The 21977-nt window shown below is 40.9% G+C and overlaps 1 protein-coding gene across 1 annotated transcript in view; it reads left to right on the forward strand.

The window, feature by feature from the left end:
- TTC39C (tetratricopeptide repeat domain 39C) overlaps positions 1-21977 on the forward strand; it is an 84301-nt gene that overhangs the window by 60029 nt on the left and 2295 nt on the right. Inside the window, exons 7-12 of the mRNA XM_012725928.1 lie at positions 8109-8202; positions 11000-11107; positions 15147-15256; positions 16229-16352; positions 19587-19684; positions 21697-21801. Of these exons, the coding sequence (XP_012581382.1) occupies positions 8109-8202; positions 11000-11107; positions 15147-15256; positions 16229-16352; positions 19587-19684; positions 21697-21801 (639 nt within the window). The remainder of the gene's footprint in view (positions 1-8108; positions 8203-10999; positions 11108-15146; positions 15257-16228; positions 16353-19586; positions 19685-21696; positions 21802-21977) is intronic.

Here is a 21977-nt window from a genome sequence, read left to right on the forward strand (position 1 = left end):
AGATTAAACTCAGCACTCAGAGCATGGCAGTGATAGCGAGACTTAACCCCACACCACCAGGGAGATTCTAAACTACATTAATTTTAGAGCTTTGTTTTAAGTTTTATGGTTCTGTGAATATACTAACAGTCATTTGTCACTTTTTTTTTTTTAAGATTTATTATTGTGCACACAGAACTGGGGTACAGGCCAGAGACACAGGGGTGATAAGAGGATTCATCAGAGACAGAGTGGGGAGCAGAACAGGCCGACTAACGAAGTACACTGCTGAGGGGAGCAGTAGGCGGGTCAGGAGAGGTCTGCCGTGCCATGTGGTCACCTCCGGGACCTGGGATTGAACTCATGCTGAAGTGGCTTTCGTTTCTTAGTGCTGTGCTTTAACCTGCTGCGCCACCAGGGAGGGCCCACTTGTCACTTTTAAAGGATACATTTATGACATGGTGAATAGAGCTCAACAAAACTTAGAAATTTTTCTCATGTTTTGTTTACTCTTCAAAATGTTCACCACTTGACTTTAATTCCTCTGGAAAATAAAACCCATATAGCATTTTGGCCATTGACATCATTTTCAGGGCACACAATTCAATTTTAGGAAAACCCATCTAAGACACTTTGCTGATGATGGCTTTTATTTGCCTCTTGTCATTCAAGTCTCTGTGTGTGTTAGACCTTCTCCATCTCTCTTCTAGAGTTTTCTACCTTGAATTGCTAGTATCTTTTGTGTGATATGTTTTTTTGTTTTTTTTTTTATAAGTAAGTCTACATTGTGTTTCTGTTGGCTTGTTTTTCTGGGTTAATTATTTGCTTTATCATCTTCACTGTTATTTTTATAAGTCTTTGATAACATCTTTAACATGAGGTTACTTGCTTTAAATTTGCTGCTGTTTTCATATAAATTCCTATTCTGTACTTTTCATACAGAGTGGGGCCTCAGTCAGGGCTTTTCTTGTTTCAACAGACTAGTGTCTGGCTTATAAATACAAGCAGAAAGCACTGTCCATTATACATTTTTGTCAGTCATATACATAACATATGAGATATGAAGGAAATCTTATAACTGATATTTTATTCTGTTCTCCAACCATTAGTGATAGATCCTGTTACATAACTCATTTTTAAAGGGGTTGCTTTTTTTAATTTATGTGGACAGGCTGAAAAAAATAACTGCTATGTTCCATTATTTGTACTTAATCAGAGATTTTATTGCCTATGATGTAGAATTCCTGGGGGGGTTCAAAGGGAAATTGAAACCCCCACCAGAAGCTTATAATCTAATTATGAAGATAGCAATGTGAATTGAGTTTAATTCATTTTAATTAAGGTTAAGATTAGCAGTGTGTGAACAAGGTTATTGCACAAGGCAAAGAGAGAAAAGTGCCAGATGAATGGGTGGGGATGACTGGGAAGTGAAGGCAGGGAGGTGTACCCCAGAGAGAGGAGGAGGCTGGAGAATGAGGTGGCGTATTTCAGCAGTTCTGCCTTTGACAACTGTGTGACCTTCAGCAGAGCACACAAATTGCCCTGTTGATCCATGAAAATTGTTTGCCATCTTCCCAGGCACCTGGTTACAGGCATCACATGTTAGTTCTTAACTTGATGATATGACACTAATGCGAAGCTTATGAGAAAATGCTCTTAAATGCCTCAACATTAGACTGTGCTTTCACTATATTATTATGTCTACATAATGCATATTCATTTGGGAACAAAGTAAAATACAAAAATACATTAAGGAGCAGATAAAAATTTCCCATTCCAGAAATGACTACTCTACCTTTTGTTGTACATCAGAGCCTTGACTATAATGCTCTGTATATCTGCGTCCTCTAAACAGTCATTCATAAAAGGTTCAAGAGGAATTCTTATGTCAGACCATAAAAGACAAGTGGAGACTCATAAAACATCCCTATGGAATAAAATCTATGGTTTAGAAAACTGTAGTTTGTATGTGTAATCAGTGCCTCCCACCTCACCCCCCCCCCAAAAAAAAAAAAACCAAAAATGGGAACTACCGTTCTTTGATTTTCAGCCACAACTGGCATTTCACCCAGCAGAATGAAGTGATGCCGGCATTAATAGCCAGTAGGTGGGCTTTGAGCTGAGATCTTTTTGTTTGTGAGCTGTTGCTGTCATTTAATGTTAAATTGACTTGGACGTGGCACAAAAGGAAAATGCTTGGTTGGGATGTGGTATCTCATGTCACAGATTCAAGGAAGTCTGGAACTTGATGTCCCTTTGACACAATAGCCCAAGCCAGGCCCTCAGAAGAACTTGTCATGTGTCCATTTTCACCTTTTTGCAGCTCTGGGAAGCAGAACCTTATGCCAGTAGCTGAATGATGAATCCTCTTGACTTGTATTGCTGGTGGAAACCTTTGTGTAGAAGAGATTATGACAGTAATGGGCCCTGGTCTTACTCTGAGCATTATTTTTTTGTGCTTTTGTCTTTGTATTTTGAGATCTTTACTTTCCAGTTTTTCCTCATTATATACATTGTTTTAATGGTCTCAAAATTCTGTGATAGGTTTTTGGGCAAGTCATTTTCTATTAAAAAGAAGTTATTTCGGCCCTCCCTGGTGGCGCAGCGGGTTAAAGCACAGCATTAAGAAGCTTAAGCCACTTCCACATGAGTTCGATCCCCGCCTGCCCCGGAGCTGACCACATGGAGTGGCAGACCTCTGCTGACCCGCCAGCTATTCCCTTCAGCAGTGTACTTCGTCCATCTGCCTGTTCTGCTCCCCACTCTGTCTCTGGTGAATCCTCTCACCCTCTGCATCTCTAACCTGTACCCCAGTTCTCTATGAATGAATAAATAAATTTTTAAAAAAAGTAGTGATTTCAAAACCAATAGCAAAACTACCACACAAAAACCCCAAGTGGTCCACAAAAGATTCTTTCCTTCTGATGGTTTTGTGATGCATTGTTTTCATTAGCCATCCATTTGCTATTAACTGGGACTGTACTCTCTGCAGCCAATTGAAATAGACAGTTCTGTGAAAAGCCCACTGCTTATTAGGGCAGGTGGCAGGTACTGAGTATATTCATTTAATCTCTGGACTTTCTGGGCAGACTTGGTGACCTACCCACTCCAGCTGTCTTTATGTCCACTACTTGGTGATGCCCACAGTGACTGTCTATCTCATGTCACAGACAGAAAACAAGACTTTAAAAGTACAGGGGGTGGGGGGGGGTCTGAGAATAATATTTTTAAAGTTGGGTAGAAAATATTGCTGATTGCCAGGCTACTTCCTGTTACATGTTTCATTTTTGTAAATCATAGTTAGGTCTATAACATTGTAAGTTTCAGGAGTGCAGGTTACCCTTTGCCCCCACAGATATATAGCCCAGACCCACCATCAAAGTCTGTTTACCATCCCATGCCATCCAGTTGCCCACTCTCCTTGTTCCCCCACTTCACCCTCCTCCCCTTTGATAACTACCATTCTGTTTGAATCTAAGACTTTGTTTTGTTTACTTCCATTCTTTATAGTTCATATTAATGTGTTTTTCTGACTTTTTTCACTTAGCATAAGCCCCTCTGAATCTGAAATGTCGCAAAGGGCAAGATTGATCTATTTTTATAGCTCTGTAATGTACTTATATGCCACATCTTTATGCATCTTTATTCATCTGGCAGTGACTGTTTTCACATCTTGGCTATTGTGGCAGCACTGCAAATTTTCCATTGTTCTTTGTCCTCTTTCTCCAGGTATATGTCTGTTGTTTTAGACAACAGTACACATTGGTATATCTGTGGTAGAGTATTAAACAGTCCTTAATTATGCCTGTAAGATAGAATTTGAACTTTTTCTTGGCGATCTGAAATAATTTGTTAGAAACTGAATTGCCACTAACAGCGAGTCTTGGTTTTAAATTTTGGAAAACAGTATTGCAAATTACTTCCAACTTGTTTTTTTTTAAAAGATAATTTACGCTTCCTAAGTGCATTTTATTGACATGAATTCATTTATTTCAACATCCCCTGAGAACATAAGCAATACAATCATTTTCTAAGTCCGAAACTATGCTGATTATGAAGTTGGCCCCACAATGTGATATTATTGATCAAAATTTAATATTATCTGTTACACTGTGTGTCCATTTTAAGTAAAAACTTAAGGTACAATAATTTAAAGATTTTAAATAAATTATTCAGTTGAAAGGTGTGGATTTATAGTGGACTTGTTTACATAATTCCAGAGCAGAAAACATATTCAAAGTATATTTTTGCACATCTGCAAGTTCTGTCATTATCTTGATAACAAAACTCACTGAGGAGAGCACTAAACAAAAATTGTCAGCTTCATTCTGAGTATCCAAATTCTAAAAAAATATTAGTAAATCAAATCCAGCATTGTAGTTTTTAAATGCCACGTTATGACCGCAAAGATATTATTCCAAAAAGAAAAACACGTGGTTCAACCACAGAAAATGTTTTCCTGTTATTCCCTGCATGAAGACAGTAATTGCTAACACCATGCAATTTTATCAGTAGATACACAAATGGCATCTAATGAAATGGATACCAACCAGATTTTAAACTATTAGCAAATTAGAAATAGAAAGGAAATCTTTGGTAAAAATGTCATCTACTAACAATGGATTAATGGTGCAATATTAGAGCATCCTCACTAAAGACAGAACATGGCGAGACTGTGTGTGCCACACTTGCTGGTAGCCAGCACTGTAGGTGGTGATCCTAGCCAACTATTTAAGTCTAGTGGAAAATAGTGGACAGCACTCTCATCATGCTGAATATGGCTCTGGAAAACCTAAGAGAAAAACAACTAAAAAAAAAAAAATGAATTCATAGTTATGTCATATTGTGACCAATACAAAATCAACTTGCAAAGTCTAAAGCTGCCCCCATATCAGCAGTGTTCACTTAGAGAATAAAATGCAAAAACAAATCCCAGCTGGCATGAATATAGAATGCCTAGAATATACCTATAAGGAAAGAAGCCCGAATGACTGGAAAAACTTGCTATATCTCATTAGTAACAATGCAGTAACTATAAATTATGCTGATTTTAATTTGCAGTAACTATGCATCATTTAGTTTGGCAAAGACTAGAGCTTTTGTTTTTTCTGATTTGCTCTGGAAGCAGATAAAGCTATGTAATGCACTGTGTCAGTGTCTAATTCACAGAGAAGTCTGTCCGGTGCTAATTCTTGGCTTCATGGCTGTTTCATAGTAGCCCATTTTCTCTGTTTTCTCCAGGCCAAGGCATGTGTGCTTCAAAGAAAAAAAAAAAATTAAACTGTGGGTCACGTATCAAGTTGAATATAATTCTCCTTTCTCTGCTGGGTTGTGGATTTAATTTGCAATCATAAAAGCTTAAAATGGATCATTTTTATTTTAGATTATTTTGGTGAAAAGTGAGAGGAAATATACATTCACTCTTTTTTTTTTTAATTTTTTTCTAAGATTTATTTATTTACTCATATAGAACTGGGGTACAGGCCAGAGATGCGGAGGGTGAGAGGATTCACCAGAGATAGAGTGGGGTGCAGAACAGGCAGATCGACGAAGTACACTGCTGAGGCGAGCAGCGGGCGGGTCAGGAGAGGTCTGCCATGCCATGTGGTCACCTCCGGGGGCAGGCAGGAATCGAACTCATGCAGAAGTGGCTTAAGCTTCTCTGTGCAGTGCTTTAACCCGCTGCGCCACCAGGGAGGGCCTACATTCACTCTTTTAATGGCTTTTCACCGTAACTGCTCAATGAGTGATCAGGGCAGAATGAGAATTAATTTTGTTATGAGCAAGTTGTGCTTGCTCTTGGAATAATGTCAGTACATTCTGTTAATAGTCTTGTTACTTTTAGATTCTTATTTGATTGCTTTTAATAGAAAGTAGATGGTACTTTCCTCTAGGTTAAATTTTAAAGAAATGCATTGTTTTCACTTTCTAATGTAACATTAGAAACCTGTATTCATTTCTATGTAAAAAATTGGACTAATTCTCACATGGTTCTGGAGACTGGAGTCCACAGTCAGCTTGATTGGCTGAGCTCAGATATAGGCAGGTGGCACACCCCAAGAGGCCCTGGGAAAACCCTGTGTTTGCCTCCTTAGGCCTTGGTAGAGGCCAGCTCCCGGCTGGAGGCTGCCTGGCCGCACTCTGCCTCCATGGTCACTCTGCCTTCTCCTTGGTGTTTATCAACTCTCTCTGTCCGCCTCTTTTAAGGACACTTGTGATTGTATTAGGGACAACCAGCAATCCACAATACCTTTCACCTCAAGATTCTTAATCACACCTGCACACACTCCCGTGGAAGAAAGCACACTCTGGAGGTAATCAGAGCAGAGCGAATACTCATCAACTGCTAGTTTGTTGACCTTGAGCAAGCTACTTAACATCTCTGAACTTCAGATTACTTTTCTGAAAACAGAACTAATGCTTGTCACAGAGAGGGTTAAGAGAAATGTTGATTCCAAGATTACTTGCATCTTTATTTTCATTCCTTATTTTCAAAGCTCTGTTTTGAATTGCCTTAGTAGCTCTAAGGCCTCATTCCATCCTGGGCATAGCATTGCAAATAAATGTCTCCCAAGTTGTTTTCTATCCTTTGAAGGACAGTAGCATTGCACTGTTATGCATAGAACCCAGATAGGCACAACTTGGTGGTGTCCATCCAGAAATATCCAGTGTGTGTTAGTTGAGTGTCATTTACTTAGCAAACTAGGGAGGTCCTTGCTGGTTTCTGTATACATATGCTAAATATGATGCAGGGAAGGAGCTGTTGATTCAGAAAGGAAAGTTAGAAATGTAACTTATAGTATAGTATAAGTATATACTTATAGTATAGTATAAGTATATACTTATAGTATAGTATAAGTATACTTATAGTATAGTATAGTGAGTGTGCAGGTCTCGATCCACAACACATACATACATACATACATACATACTGCATCAAAGATGACCAGGGTGGTTATTGTTGTTGTTCTGCCTCTGGTAGTTTGGGCATGTATTTAAAGTCAGTGTGAACCTTTGGCTTCACTGTTGCAGGCCTGTTTCACTATCCTGTGGGCTTCCCTCTACCTAGATGCTAAGCTGCTTGAGAACAGGAGTCCACCGTGGTGTGTCTCTTCCGGGAGCATTTGTGAATAGTGAGGAGGGCTGGAAGGCTGCAGCCCGAATGTTGCTGATAACACACTGAAGTGTTACTTTGGGGTATAAACAGTTACTAATGCAGCCATGGCCTTGGTGAAATCAGCCATTTGGTGTGCAGCGTTTTGAAGTCACACGCTGCCCTGAGGCTCTTAGCTGACTCATCATGCTCTGTTGCATCCCAGGCGTCTCCTCAGTCACCGAGCATCATTGAGAAAAATCAAGGAATGCAGTGTGGGCTGGCCATAGGGAGGCCTGCAGCCTTTCTTTTGAGGTCTTTTCTTCGCTCCTGCCTGGGAGAAGCTGAGGCAGTGGGAGCACAGAGGAAGCTCACAGTGCTTTTGAGTTGCATTGATTAAGGGCTTATGGTATCAGGTTGGCTAGCTTTGAAAGAGATCTTTAGTGGAAGGAAGAGGTCTAACAGATATTTAAGAGTTTGTTAGGTACTTCAGAGTGCTAGATGAATACAAAAGTTCAAAACGCACTCTGGAACCTCAGAGAATTTCTAAGAATTGGGAGAGGAGATTTGATAACTAGAAGCAAGCAGAAAATAGCATCCTGGGTAGAAAATCTAGTGCTTGTACATAGAGTGAGTGGGAGTGGGGGAGGGGTGTGCAGGGGCTGGACCTGATCTCATGCAGTCACCGAGAACTGACTGGGAGTTCCAGGCCAGAATGGGCACACAGGAGGATGGGGCATCGTCCTACGGGGGCTGGACCAGCATTTGGACCACACAAGTTCTATTTCATAAGTTTGAAGAGGGAACTTTTGGAGAAGGTGGGTACGAGCTAATAAGCCCTTCATTCCTCAAATCTCCTGCCTGAGCAGAAGGATCTCCGTTCTGTGGGGCCCGTGGCATTACCAACCCAGAAACCTGGAAGCCTAGACTGCTTCAACTGTGTAAAGCAACTATTAAGGGACAAGATGCTTTCAGATTATGACTGTAATGTTTATGACAGATCTTAGCCAGTAACTATTTTCATTTTTTCCCTTAGTGTCAAATTAATAGTGCCTTGACTTCCTTCCACACTGCTTTGGAACTTGCCATAGATCAGAGAGAAATCCAACATGTCTGTCTGTATGAAATTGGTAAATATGGAATGCTTGTCTAGTGTCTTGTCATGAAATCATCTTAATGCAAGTTTGCATGTGCTCGCTTGTGTCCAGCTTCGTGTCATGCAAGTACTAATGCTCCTGTTGACCATTCATGCTGTTCCGTGCATATCTTTGTGCAATGCAGGCTGGCGCTGCCTTTTCTAATAAGAGGATTTTGGTATCATAGCAAAAGTAATCCACAATAATTCTTACTCTCTATACCAATTTAATTTCAGAATGATAGATAATGTTTAATCAACCAATCCCTTGTAAATACCTATTGAACTACAACATTGGAGTTCAAAACGATTTTCTCCTCCTCCCACCACTGTTGACCTGAGAAGAAAATATGATGTAGGATAGAGCTGGGCATGTGGGTCCACCCCAGCCCTTGGGGCTGCTGCTCAAGTCGCAGGAGCCCTGCTAGCTGCCGCTGGAGTTAGGGTGCCTCCTCTTGCAGTATCTATGCGGCTTACATGAAATTACATGAATGAACCAATACATGAATGAACCAATGCTCCGGCATGTAGAAGGCATTCCATGTGGTAGTGTCTTCCTGCTCTTTTTCCCTCCTGGAGGGGAAAAACCTGGATTTGTAAACAGACTTAGGAGCATCTGTTTGCTTAAGATTTCCCCAGTTCTTCCCCAAAGTTGTTGCTATGAGGTTTTTTCTTTAACTAATGGCATGAAAATTGTCCAGCCCTATTATATTAGTAATTCTATTATTGGTGTTACAGTTGCTCTTTTATGCTAAGAGACATAAACTCAGCCTTGGATTGGAGCAACACAAAATTTCAATAATGTGTTCATCCTTTAAGTGTAGAGTTTTGACCTCAGACTGCATACATCATATAGCATGTAGTACAAGAATGAAGACAGGATAGAGAAAGGAGAAATGGATGGGGTAATGATGGGAATTAAAAAGGAAGCCTCTAAAAAAAAAAAAAAAAAAAAAAAAAAAAAAAAAGAGATGGAAGAAGTGGGGAGTTCCCTGGGGACAGCTGAAGTGTTGGTGCGATCCTGTGGTGCATGCTGCTGGCTTTGCTTGCTGTGGACATAATTGCCTTCCTGAATCTCTTAAAAGAAAAATGCAGACTAAACGATTAGAAGCTGCCCAATGAACAGCACTGAGTTTTAAATGCCTGTTATGTTAGGGAGGCAGATGAAGTATAATCCACATAAAATGTATGTTTGTGTAATCTAAACTCCACTGAAACTCTGCTTAGTGGCCATCATGTAGAATGAGGGTGTTTCAACGGGCTTGAGTGACATGACCTAGCTTGGATGACTTTTTTCTAAGATGCTTAAATTTTTCTTCTGGTTTCCTTAAGTAGACCTATAATAAATGTGTAAGCTGCAAGCCTACAGCATAATATTTTTTGTAGTCAAAAATGTAGTTTTAAGACAATTTCATCAATATCTTATATTCATGAGGTATATTTTTGAGCTGATCTTTTAAGTATTGAAAATTTGAGAATTTGAGACCTTGGAAAAGTTTTGATCATGAATCATTATATAATTCTATAAATTATGTAAATTTGGCAAATACTGATTACATATATATATATATATAAACAATTACACACACACACATAGATATATGTGTTGCAAAATGGTTGTGGTAGCCTTTTTTGACATACCATTTCAAGATCTGTGACAGAATGTTAGGAAGTTAGAATTATTAAATCCAGTACTAGGTCCTTTAGAAAGTTAATTCAGTGGGAAAACTTGCAAAATCCTAAGTCAGGCTTCTTAGGTTAGTATTTCTTCCCACCTCTGTTTTGCATTTAATTCAACTCTTACCCTGATGGAAATAATTAGCCCCAACATTAAAATGTGCCAACTTCATATCAAAACTCATAGTATTTAACACTGAAATTTCTGGAAAGATGGAGCTCACGTACCCTCTTAAGTTTGAATGGCAGTTTTTAAGTTAACATGACTACGTTGTGATGCACATGATACCAGAATTTTCTTTTTATGGAGGCAACATCATGCACATGTTGGTGTTTGATCCTTAGTCCTTCCCTCTTACTAGCTGGTGGCCTTAAATAAGAACGTCTCCACACTGTGGGTTCCCTCCTTGGCACCTTCAGTCACCTTTGTAAGACTTGAGTACTTGAGTAGGGATTAGAGAGAATGATATCAAATGCCTGGCATAGGGCTTGACATTCACTGGGGCTCAGTGGATGGGAGATACTTTTACTGACAATGGGGATCAAATAACTTTCCTTTCCTTTGCTGCTGCTGTTGCTGCTGCTTGCAGAATGCCAGTCTCACCGTGTTTTGATTGGGGTCCTTTTCTCAGCTCTACTACCAACCTGCAGAGTGAAGGGAACGAGGCACTTTATTTCTGAGTGGCTGACTCCCTGCTTCTCTCAAGGGTTTGAGACTTAATAGTAGCCATTAGTGAGCAGGTGAGCGCTTTAGGACTTTGTGAGATGGTTGCTGTGTACATAATCTAATGCTGCTGCTTTTTCTGTGCCTGCTCTTGGGAAAGGTCTGCTGTGCTTGAAGCCCTCTCACAAACAGAAAAGGCAAGCTGGGGTGTGTTCCTAAGAAAACTTCGCCTCACTCTCTTCATACTGCTTGATTGGCTGAGAAATCAAAGGGTCTTTTCTTATTCAAAAGACGCATTGGGAAAGACGAAGAGGAAAAAGATAAACTTTAAAGCTTGGCAGTAATTTACATACAACACACAAGAGCAGGACAGCCGTATCAGTGATCTGTAGCTTAAAGATGGGGTGTAAAGCCGCCTTGTTTGGGTGTACTGAAGATGTTTCTCTCCTAGGGTGGTGCAGCATGATAGAGCTGAATTTCAAGGATGCGTTTGACTCCTTTGAGAGGCTGAAGAACGAGTCCCGGTGGTCTCAGTGTTATTACGCCTACTTAACTGCAGGTGAGTTGACCTCTCCTGTCCAGCAGTAGCTCAGAGGTGTGGACAGATGGTAACGCAGTGGCAGGGGCTGTGGAAGCTGCGCCATCTTCTGAGATTTGCCCCAGCGTGGCAGTGTTTTGTGCCCCCAGTGTGGCAGTGTTTTGTGCTGGCAAGTGAATAGCAGCTGGACTCGGCGTTCACCCACCCAGGTGAATAGCATTCCTCTCCTGCCTTTCCCTTGCTGGCTTGGCCATGTGCTCCCTTTTGAAAATTCAGTTTACTAGGAATTGAAAGCATTTTTAAGACATTACTATGTTAGTGAAATTCTGTTAACATTTTTGTTTTACATAGATGTTGACTAGTCTGCTCCAACCTCATTTTACTTACTAACGATGTTGTATTTACTTTATGCTTTTGTAACACACAAGGTGTTTCAACATGGCGTAGCATCAGCGCAGAAACACCTGTAATTTCTCATTTGCGAGGAGCACTGTTTGCATCAGGAGATAGGTGAAGGCCTGCTGCCATCTGGTGGACAAGAGTTGTCTGTGTCCTGTGGAAGCTGCATGAGGTGCCTCAGTGGCAAAAAGGGAAGAAACCCGAATGTTTGAACAGTTTCTACCTCTTAAGAATGAATTCTCCCTTTTCAACCACATAAGTAATTCCCCTTATTAGAAATTCAAATTAATAAGATATTTCCGTATTTATTTGAATATTTGGATTTAATGAAACCCCATTCACTGATGAGCTGTTTATAGTCAGGTGAAATTAACAGTGCTTGATGGATGTCCAAGAGGTGCCCTAGAACCGCGATCCATCAGCAATCAGCGTGCGCCCCCTGCTGCCTGCACGTCTCACTGCAGTGCTTGCTGGACCTCTGCCTTTGTTGGCTCTCTAGCCCATGTTTGAATAGGATTATTTTCAGTGTGCTGGCCAGTATGCTGCCTCACACTACAAGAATTTGTAGGCATCGCAGATAAAATGTAGCATCTGTTTTTGTTTTTTTTTTAAAATATAATAGCTCTTTCTTTTTTTAAAGATATATTTATTCATACAGAAGTGGGGTGCAGGCCAGAGGTGCAGAGACAATGAGAGGCTTCACCAGAGACAGAGTGGGGAGCAGAAAAGGCAGATCGATGAAGTACACTGCTAAGGGGAGCAGCGGGCAAGACAGGAGAAGTCTGCCACGCCATGTGGTCACCTCTGGGGTGGGAGATTGAATTTACACTGAAGCGGCTGAGGCTGGCTTGCAGTGCTGCGTCCTAACCTGCTGTGCCACCAGGGAGGGCTGTAGCATCTGTTTATTAAGTGGCCTTGACCTGCCCAACACATTCCAGAAAGTATGAACCAGAAGAGAGACCTGCACCATAGTCCAACAGATGATTGCACTTCAATGGGCCATGTGGTCACTTGTGAGCAGATTTTTTTTTTTTTTAAGTCTTTGCTGATCATAGAACACAACATAGACAGGAATAAGTGTTCCTGCATAAAGGAACATTTATTCTGTAAATATTGGAGTGTGTCAGTTCCGGGAGATGACAGAGCACAAATGACACTGCATCTCTAAGGGGTTTTGTGCCGATAACAAGACATGTGAATAGCTCACTATTAGAATAAACAGGAAAGGAAAGGATTATTTTGTCAAACGAACAGAGAAGGCCTCTTGCAGGAGCTGCCATTTGAGCTGGGTATGGAGGACAGGTGCAGCTGGACAGGCAGAGCTGATGAGGGTGGGCATTTTGGCACCAGAGACACTGCCACCAGGGACTTGGCATAACACATTCATAGCATAAAATCTAGCATGTGGTTTTCCAGTTTTAGGTGTTCAACTCAGGGGTGCTCCTGTGTCACAGTCATATTGTCATACAGCCGTCACCTCTCCATCTCCAGAGCAGGTGATCCTGGACAGAAACTGTATCTGTCAAACAGCATTTCCTCGCCCCATCCCTACAGCCTGGCTCTACCATTCTGATTTCATCCCTATGAATTTGATTCCTTAGTTAACTCATGGAATTAGAACATTCAGAACGTTTTATATTTGTTTGGCTAATTTCTGTAGTGTATGTCTTTAAGGTTCATCTCTATAGTTAGGTGTATCAGAATTTTCATGCACTTACAATGCTGAGTGATAGTCCACGGTATGTTCATGATAACTCTCATTTACCTGTTCATTGATGGACATGTTGGTTGTTTTTACCTTTTGGTTTTTCTGAGTAATGCTTACTATGCACATGGGAGTGTTGGAGACCCTGACTTCCATTGCTTTGGGTATATACCCAGAAACAGGATTCCTGGTCCTATTTTTGCAACTTTTCTCCAGGTTTAAAATCATATAATTAAAAGTTACTAAAAACAGATTCGAATATCACTGGCAGGTTGTGATATAAACTTAGATTAATGGAAGAGCCCAGCCTCTTAATTCTCTTGAAGTCTCAGACTTAACCCAGACATGCTCAGGCTTTCACACACGTACCTGCTTTCAGCCATCTCTAAGTGTCCTTGGAAGAAGGAGGTGTGTAATCCCTGCCTGGGATTAGCGGTTTTAGTGTTGTAAATCTGAAAGGGTGGCTGAGGCTCTGATACTATGACTGTGGGTCACTGTGCCTCCTGCATAATCTTTCCTTTTTCACACTCCTTTGTTTGCTCACTCTTTTTTTTTTCCTTTCTCATGACTCTGAGAATGGCATCACTTAGTTGAAGTAGACCTCAAGCTAGAAGCAGCAGATTTTCTTCTTTTTCATTGGCTAATTGTGTAACCTGAGGCAGGTCTTCAAACTTTCCTGCAACTCTGTACCCTGTGATTTTGAACTTGATGAGACTGATTTACAGAACAATCACAGGAGTACTCTGGTTTTGAAATATTTGGGCTGTGAGGTCATTTTGAATGGTTTCACATGGGGGGAGGCTGCGCTGGACCAGGGGATGTCTCACCCTTTGAATATTAGCCTAAACCCTCTGATGTCCAGTAGAAATCCTTGGACTTTCCCATCACCTCACTGCCTTCAATTTTTTCCAAACCTCGCCGCTTCTGCTTCAGTGTTCCTGCTGCTACCTGTCTACCTTTGACATTACATGGCTCTATGTTCTGATTGATCTAACCCAAAAATCAGAGTATAAGACCAGCCACCCACTTGTAGGGGTACCTGAGTAAAGGAGGAGGAACTAGCAAATCAGTGCGTATTCCAGGTAGGGATCTGAAGAAGAGCCTGTGGCAGAGACAGCTAACCAGACTCACAGAAGTGAAGTTGATGCCTTGGGGCTTGAGAAGAATAGGTAAAGTTTCATCAAGAAGGTGGGACTCAAATTGGTGTGAAGTATGGAGAAGGGAGAAAACAGCACAGCAAAGGGGCTTTGATTAGGACTTGGGACTCGGGGTGGGATGAAGATGCAACTCTCAAACTCTTGCCATCCCCAGTGCTCTGTTCTACTCCTTGGGCCTCACAGCTTCCCTGATCACTTCAAAAGGACACGACAAAAGCACTTTGACTTCCTACTTCTAATGGCTCTTACCTGTCTTCATTTTGTAGCAGAGGCTGCATGTGTCTTATCTCTATAGCTAACATTCAAGTCTCACCAGCGTGCAGATAAGTGTGTTTCTCCTTCACAGGTTTGCCAGTGGGTTGTAGGTGACAGGGATGCGCAACCATGTCCAGGTTCATTTCCTTCTAGGTGCAGGAACATCCTCCTGCTGTGACACTTTCTTGATCCTCTGGGCTCCTCATTGTCCTTCCCTAGGTTTCTTTTTATTCTATTTTCTGACCATATGGACTCCAACTACACTGTGAAGTGTGGCTGTAACTGGGGATTTTGTGGTGTGTGAGAAGCTCTCCAGCCAGAGGACTAGACCCACAGCTTTCCCAGGATCCCTACAAACCTCTGGTCCTAGGAAATAGTTGTTGAAAAAAGGAAACAGTGGGTGGGTGGTATAGTGCTCTGGTAAGAGCCTTTAAAAATAGTTACTCCCATTTTTTCTTTGGTAACATCTCCCAAGTACCATCTACCTGGGCATGGAACCTGGTGTCATTTCCCCTAATAAAAATACAACGGTGGTTTCTTACAGTTTGCCAAGGAGCCACTGGGGATGTGGATGGGGCACAGATTGTCTTCAAAGATGTCCAGAAACTCTTCAAAAGGAAAAACAATCAGATTGAACAGTTCTCAGTGAAAAAGGTATGTGAGAACCTGATGCCTCGCGATAGTGGACATCTAGTCAGCACTGCCTGAGGAGATCATATTCTGAGCTGGAGACTTATTTGCCATGCAAAATGCAGCTCTCCACTTGGAGAAAATTTGCTCCCTTGGCCACACACTTCTGCTCTGAATAGAAAGTGCTTGTGTTGCCGCAAGTCATTAAAGCAGTTGTTGTAGTTCGGGATGAGAAGCGGCATTCCAGACCCTGCAGAGCTAATGAGTGTATCTGGAGAGGAAAAGTGTCTGTCTGAAGAGCTCAGTAGTTTCTGGAGAATATAAATTGGCAAAACCTGGGTGATAGAGGCAGCTTGTTGGCTCTCAATATGCTGAACACATAACATTTTGACCTAGTCAGAAGCAAAATTATGCATCAAAGCTATCAGCAGCAAGACCCCAGACTGTGGGCACAATGTCCATAATTTATTCCACCTGTAATAAAAACTTGTCCATAATTTATTCCACCTGTAATAAAACTTAACCGAAATTACCCAGTGTTACACACAACTGTGTTTTCACAACTCATTAAGTTTTTTTGTGATTTTAGTTTTGTAAGTTTTTATCGAATGCAAGTAGAAAGCAAAAAAAGTCAATAAAACTACAACTAACACAACCTAGTACAACACCCTCTTTATAAAACCGTTGAGTTATTATTTGTCACGGGCATTTATAGTTTTCTGCAATTTCAGCTGAAATGAATTTAGCTTCATCCTCCGGTTTTCAGAATATACCCTCATCTCGACAGTCGATTGAGTTGAATTATGAATGAAGGCATGTCTACCAAAACATTAAAAACTGGAGAGCAAAATATTTTTTATAGATATGTTTATTTTAGCTTCATAGGAGTGGGTCATTGTCAGATATGAACTGTGTACTTTTAAATGTCTACAGAGCATATTTTTGACATGAACTTGTTTCCAAGAAGTGAAGCCTAATTATTCTAACTACCTGCAGGCAGAGAGATTTCGGAAGCAAACCCCAACCAGAGTGCTGTGTGTGCTGGCGTCTGTTGAAGTGCTGTACTTGTGGAAAGCCTTGCCCAACTGCTCCTTCCCCAACCTACAGAGGATGAGTCAAGGTCAGACCCCACCTCTGTATACTCCAGCTTGTTTGGTCCAGTGCTGCTGCCTTCATTTTCTCATTAACATTGTCTGGTTCTGAGCACAAGCCTGCCACCCTTGGATAAAGAGTGTAGTGACTAACAATCAGTCTCTTCAGGGACGGGAGTAGGAAGGAGCACATTGCCCACACTTGGTCCCCTTGATAAGGGTGTGACCATGTCCACTGATGAAATATGTTCTTATATCTGTCCTCAAGAAGTTAGCTGGAAGATATATTTTTTTTCTAAAGTCTATCATTTCATATAAATGTGATTCACAGTAAAATACAGAGATATTTAGTGTGAAGATCAATGAGTTTTTAACCCATCTTGCGTGAAAATTTTTAAAAAGATTTATTTATTTATGCATATAAGAACTGGGGGCAGGGGGTGAGAGGATTCATCAGAGATAGAGACGGGAGCAGAACAGACAGATGGATGCTGAGGAGAGCAGTGGGCAAGACAGGAGAGGTCTGCTGCACCATGTGGGTCAGCTCCCTGGTCGGGGATTGAACTTGTGTTGCAGTGGCTACAGATCGCTTTGCAGTGCTGCACTTAACCCCTTCTGCCACCAGGGAGGGCCCCATCTTGAGTGAAATTGCTACAACAAATTGTACAACATAAATATACAAGTCTTTTATGTGGCCTTACATGCACATTTCTCTTGAGTAAACACCTCAGAGAATAGTGCCTGTATTTTGGATTCACATATTAAAAAACCATAAGAACATAGGTTATAATAATCTTTTTAAGGTCATTTTTATTACAGTTGTAGGAAAAGTTCTCATGGAGAATAAATTAAATTTTGAAAGAAAACAGGACTGTGGCAGAGCCCTATTTTAAAGAAACACTCTAATATTTCTTAGTTTATGGCCAATGCTTTATTGTCTGGAAGATTATTCCCTGTGCTCCACTCTGCAAGCCAGGAAAGTAGGGAGGACAGACAATATTGCCATGCCCATTTCATGAGGACACCAAGGACCAGGACCTACAGGTGACTTGATGGCTCCCCAAGAGTGTGACACAGCTGTGCTCCGGCCAGCCAGCCTCACCCGGAGTAGTTTCCACACAGCTTCATCTTCCAGAACTGCAAAAACACTAAACCATGCAGCTCACTGTGTGCTCCCACAGTGAGGCTGCAGTGTTAAAATGAAAACAGACGTCTGAAAGGGTGGTCTACTGGAAGGTAATACCTTTGGAAATGTATTCTTATTCCCAAGGAGCGTGCTCTTTTCCAGTGGGGTTCAGCAAAATATTTTGGATTTCTTCCCCAAATAATTTGTTAGCTACTGTAGAAAATGTGTCAGGTTTCTCTGCCTTGTCACTAGATCTAGTCTTACCCATGGAATCGCTATCATCAGACTTCCCTGCAGATTTTTTTTTTTTGCTTACTTCCCAAAACACAAACCCAAAAAGAAAAGGTCCATCCTTGAAGGTCAAACCTTTCTTAGGCGTTTTTATTCCAGAGATCAAAGTAATGTACTTCCCAAAGTTGGGCAGGGCCTGTAAGTAGAGCAGGCAGGCACCATCCTCAAGGGACTACTTAAAAGAAAACATTTTTTTGGATGTGCAGGTTCTGTGATGTTTGTTTAAAAAGGATATGCATAATTTAAACACATGAAAGTCTAGACTATTTACCAATGTCTAATGAAAAGGAATATAAAGGATTTCTTAACACACAAGTGGGGATCATGTATATGTACAGCTAATTAAAACACAAATGCAAATATAAAGCAGGCAGTAATTGGCAAGCACAAGAATGATTGTCATTTAAAGTGACTAAATATTCTCTGAACTTCTTCCCAGTTACCAAAATAAACTAACAACAAGCAGGTAGTTGTGGAGAGGGAAGCAGGCTCTAGAATAACTTGAGATAATTCGTTAATGTCTTTGTTAAATGTTCACCCAGTTCTGAGAACAATTAATTCGATTATTTCATTCACCAGTGTGAAGCAGTAATGATTCGAATGCATTCACCTATATAGAGTGCGATGAAAATCTTTGTAGGGAAAGTTAAATTCCAGGAAAAACTGGTGCTGGATGACCGAGATCATATTCGTCTATTAAATTCTTCCACCAACCCCACACAGCTTTGTACATTCAGTTGTCGGCCACTGGAATTAGATCAGTAGAGTTAAATCGACTTCTCATAATCCCTCCCCTCTCCTTTGCGTTCTCTCTGGGCTTTAAAGATATTTCGGTGTGCTCTGAGTCAGCAGCCAAACTGGCCTATCAAAACCTAAGTCTCATAATACCATTTTGCTGCACAGAACCCCTATGGTCTCACCTCATTCAAAGTAAAAACCCTAGTCCACTCAGGGGCCCACGGTGCCCCACAATCTGGACACCCCAGCCCTTGGTGCCATTGGCTCTCACTGCTTTTTTCACCTTGCTCACCAGGCCCAGCCAAACTCCTCCTTCCTGCTCCTGAGCACACCAGACCTGTGCTGGCCTCAGTGGCTTCACTCCGGCTCTTTTCTCTGCCTATAAATGCTCTTCCCCCAGCCCCAGGGCCTGTTTGGGTCAGTGAGTCTCAAACTGCTCGTTTCTGACACTTCACTCTCTCCCTGGCTTTATTTTTTTACTTAACATTTCCACTTCCTTAACATCGTATCGTGTTGTTCTTTCATAACATCGTATCGTGTTGTTCTTTCATAGTGTCTGTATCTCAGTGAAATGCTCCTTCTTGAGGGCAGAATTGTCTTGTCATGAGTGAATGTCAGACACTTAGAACTGCCTAGCATGTGGTGGGTACTGAGAAAATGTTGAATTGAGTGAGTGAGTGAGTGAGTGAGTGAGTGAGTGAGTGAGTGAGTGAGTGAGTGAGTGAGTGAATTGCACCCCCTTTCCTGAATGCTACTGCCCTAAGCTCATTGGAGTTCTTTCTGTGTGGAGCTTAGCCTTTAGAAGCAACTCCTGCCTCTCTGTCTTCTTCATCTTTACCTTTTTTCCACACTCTACTCCTCTTCCAGCTACTTCTGATTGTTTGGAAACTTTGAGCCCTGTATGTGTGTGTATTTATAAGATCTTATCTTGGCTCTGTGAAGCTTGATATATTTGCTCTAGTGGATAAGTAGAGGGAAAACCTTTTAAGTTTTGAGCAGAATCATGAACTAAAGAAACTAAAGAAGTCACCAGTCAACACAGTTCTTTTACAATCTAGAAAAGTAAATGAAATGCATTTCCTTCCTGCTGTTTTCATTTCTCTTTAAGCTTGTCATGAAGTTGATGATTCATCTGTTGTGGGATTAAAGTATTTGCTTCTTGGTGCCATTCACAAATGTCTTGGAAACTCAGAAGACGCTGTTCAGGTAAACATGCATGGCTTTTAAAATTAATATCATGCTGCTTTACAACATGGCAGTTGTCATGTTGGAGGAAAACTGTAAAAAGAATTAGCTTGCACCTTCCTAGTACACTGTGAACTTTTATTCAACTTATTTGCTGCTAGAAGTTGATGGTGGTTAGTAGTAGTTTCTTTGTTTTTGTTTTTTTAAGATTTATTTATTTGTGCATACAGAACTGGGGTACAGGCCAGAGGTGCAGGGCCAGTGAGAGGATTTACCAGAGACAAAGTGAGGAGCAGAACAGGCCGAATGACCAAGAACACTGCTGAGGGAAGCAGTGGGCGGGTCAGGAGAGGTCTGCCGCGCCATGTGGATCACCTCCAGGGCTGGGGATGGAACTCATGCAGAAGTGGCTTTAGCTTCTTAGTGCTGTGCTTTAACCTGCTGCGCCACCAGGGACGGCCGGGTAGTAGTAGTTTTTAATGTAACTTCAGATTCTTAGTAAAACTCTTAACAGATGACCTGCTTTGCTGGCACTAGCTTAATTTCAAAAATGACAGTCTCCCTTGGAGGAGGAAGTGAGGAAAGACAGACAATTTTCAATGAGTAGAATGAAGCCCCAGTTAAAACAAAGATGATCAGGCATGTCAGTGTGCTCACATTTCCTTTATTACTGCAGTACTGGAGGTGAGATCTAGAAAGATGTTTTAGAATATGTTGTGTACATATTATATGAAAAAGGAGCATGTTTTCAAATATTTGGAGCAATTTTTTTTTTATTAAAAAGTTTATTTTTACATCATTTTGCACATTTTTTTTTCATCTCAATTGTAATCCCCACGGGTTTCCCATCACCAAATCACCCCTGTGCCACCACCATAGTCCCGTGCATTTCCCTCCCTTCCCCCCCCCTCCCGTTTTTGGTCCCATTCCCCACTCCACCCCCACAGAACGTTTCTGGTCTATGGTTGTTCATTATTTTTGTTATTTTCTCGCCTGGTCCATTATACTCCTGCTATGAGTGAAACCATCCGGTATTTTTCTTTCTCTTTCTGGCTTATCTCACTAAGCATGATCTTTTCCAGCTCCATCCAAGTTGCTGCAAAAGACATGTGGTTTTTTTTTTTTTTTTTTTGGTTGCTGAGTAATATTCCATTGTATATATGTACCACATCTTTCTAATCCAGTCATCTACTTTTGGGCATTTGGGCTGCTTCCATGTTTTTCCAATTGTAAATAAAGCAGCAATAAACATGGGGGTACAAGTATCTTTTTCAATCAGTGTTTTTGTGTCTTTTGGGTAGGTACCTAGGAGTGGGATTGCTGGGTCATAGGGAAGCTCCATGTTTAGCAGTTTGAGGAACCTCCAAACAGTTTTCCATAGTGGTTGTACTAGTTTGCATTCCCACCAGCAATGCAGGAGAGTTCCTTTTTCTTGGAGCAATTTTTTTAAAAACTATATCCTAGTATTGAATTGAGTGCTCTATGAAAGAGTTCATGTATACTGATAGTCATTTGGCCTCTAAATCCTGGACTATTGAGACACTTGTATTAAAATTTTAAATTAACCTTTAGTGTAGGATCATGATAGTTAATTACATAGCTCTAAAAATCTGTAGATCCTATACTTAAATACCAGCAAGATACAGGCATCTTGAATCAAGTTGGTTCTTGGCTTATATGCTGTTTAACTGTTAAAGGGGATAGTTCGAACTTTGAGATGCAAAGATGTTCTTAGCAATAAGTCAGCGGAGGCTGGTATATTCTCTGGAAATTGAGTGGCACAATTTTTACTGACTAATGAGTAGTATACTCTTCAAGATGCTTACCAGCCAAGCATATAAAGGGCTTTTAAGACATGGATGAGGAGGAAGGGGAAGGAAAAAGATGCAAAAGAAGAGAAAATCTGATATATTGTAGAATACAGAAATAAGATGTGTTCCTGTTTTCCAGCTTCTTGAAGATGTGATAAACCTTAGGTAGAAACATGAAACTAGGTAGGAAAATAAATTCAAACAAAGTGTGTATTCTTTTAGTTCTTTCAGCGAGCTGTTAAAGATGAGCTGTGTCGTCAGAATAACTTGTATGTTCAGCCATATGCTTGTTATGAACTTGGGTGTCTTTTATTAGACAAACCAGAGGTAAGATTTTATGTTTCTGTTAAATAATGTTCATCAGTAGAAATGTGAAAATGAGCAGGCAGGGACATATTTAAAATAGTTTTTGTGTAGTGTTGTCCCCCACCCCTGCCTTGATTTCATGTAAGATGAGCCCAAGGAGCTATCTTAATAGATTTGAAGGATGTGTAACTTTTTCT

The sequence above is a fragment of the Condylura cristata genome, unplaced genomic scaffold, assembly GCF_000260355.1.
Source record: "Condylura cristata isolate star-nosed mole 26May11 unplaced genomic scaffold, ConCri1.0 scaffold00016, whole genome shotgun sequence".
Classification (NCBI taxonomy): Eukaryota; Metazoa; Chordata; class Mammalia; order Eulipotyphla; family Talpidae; genus Condylura; species Condylura cristata.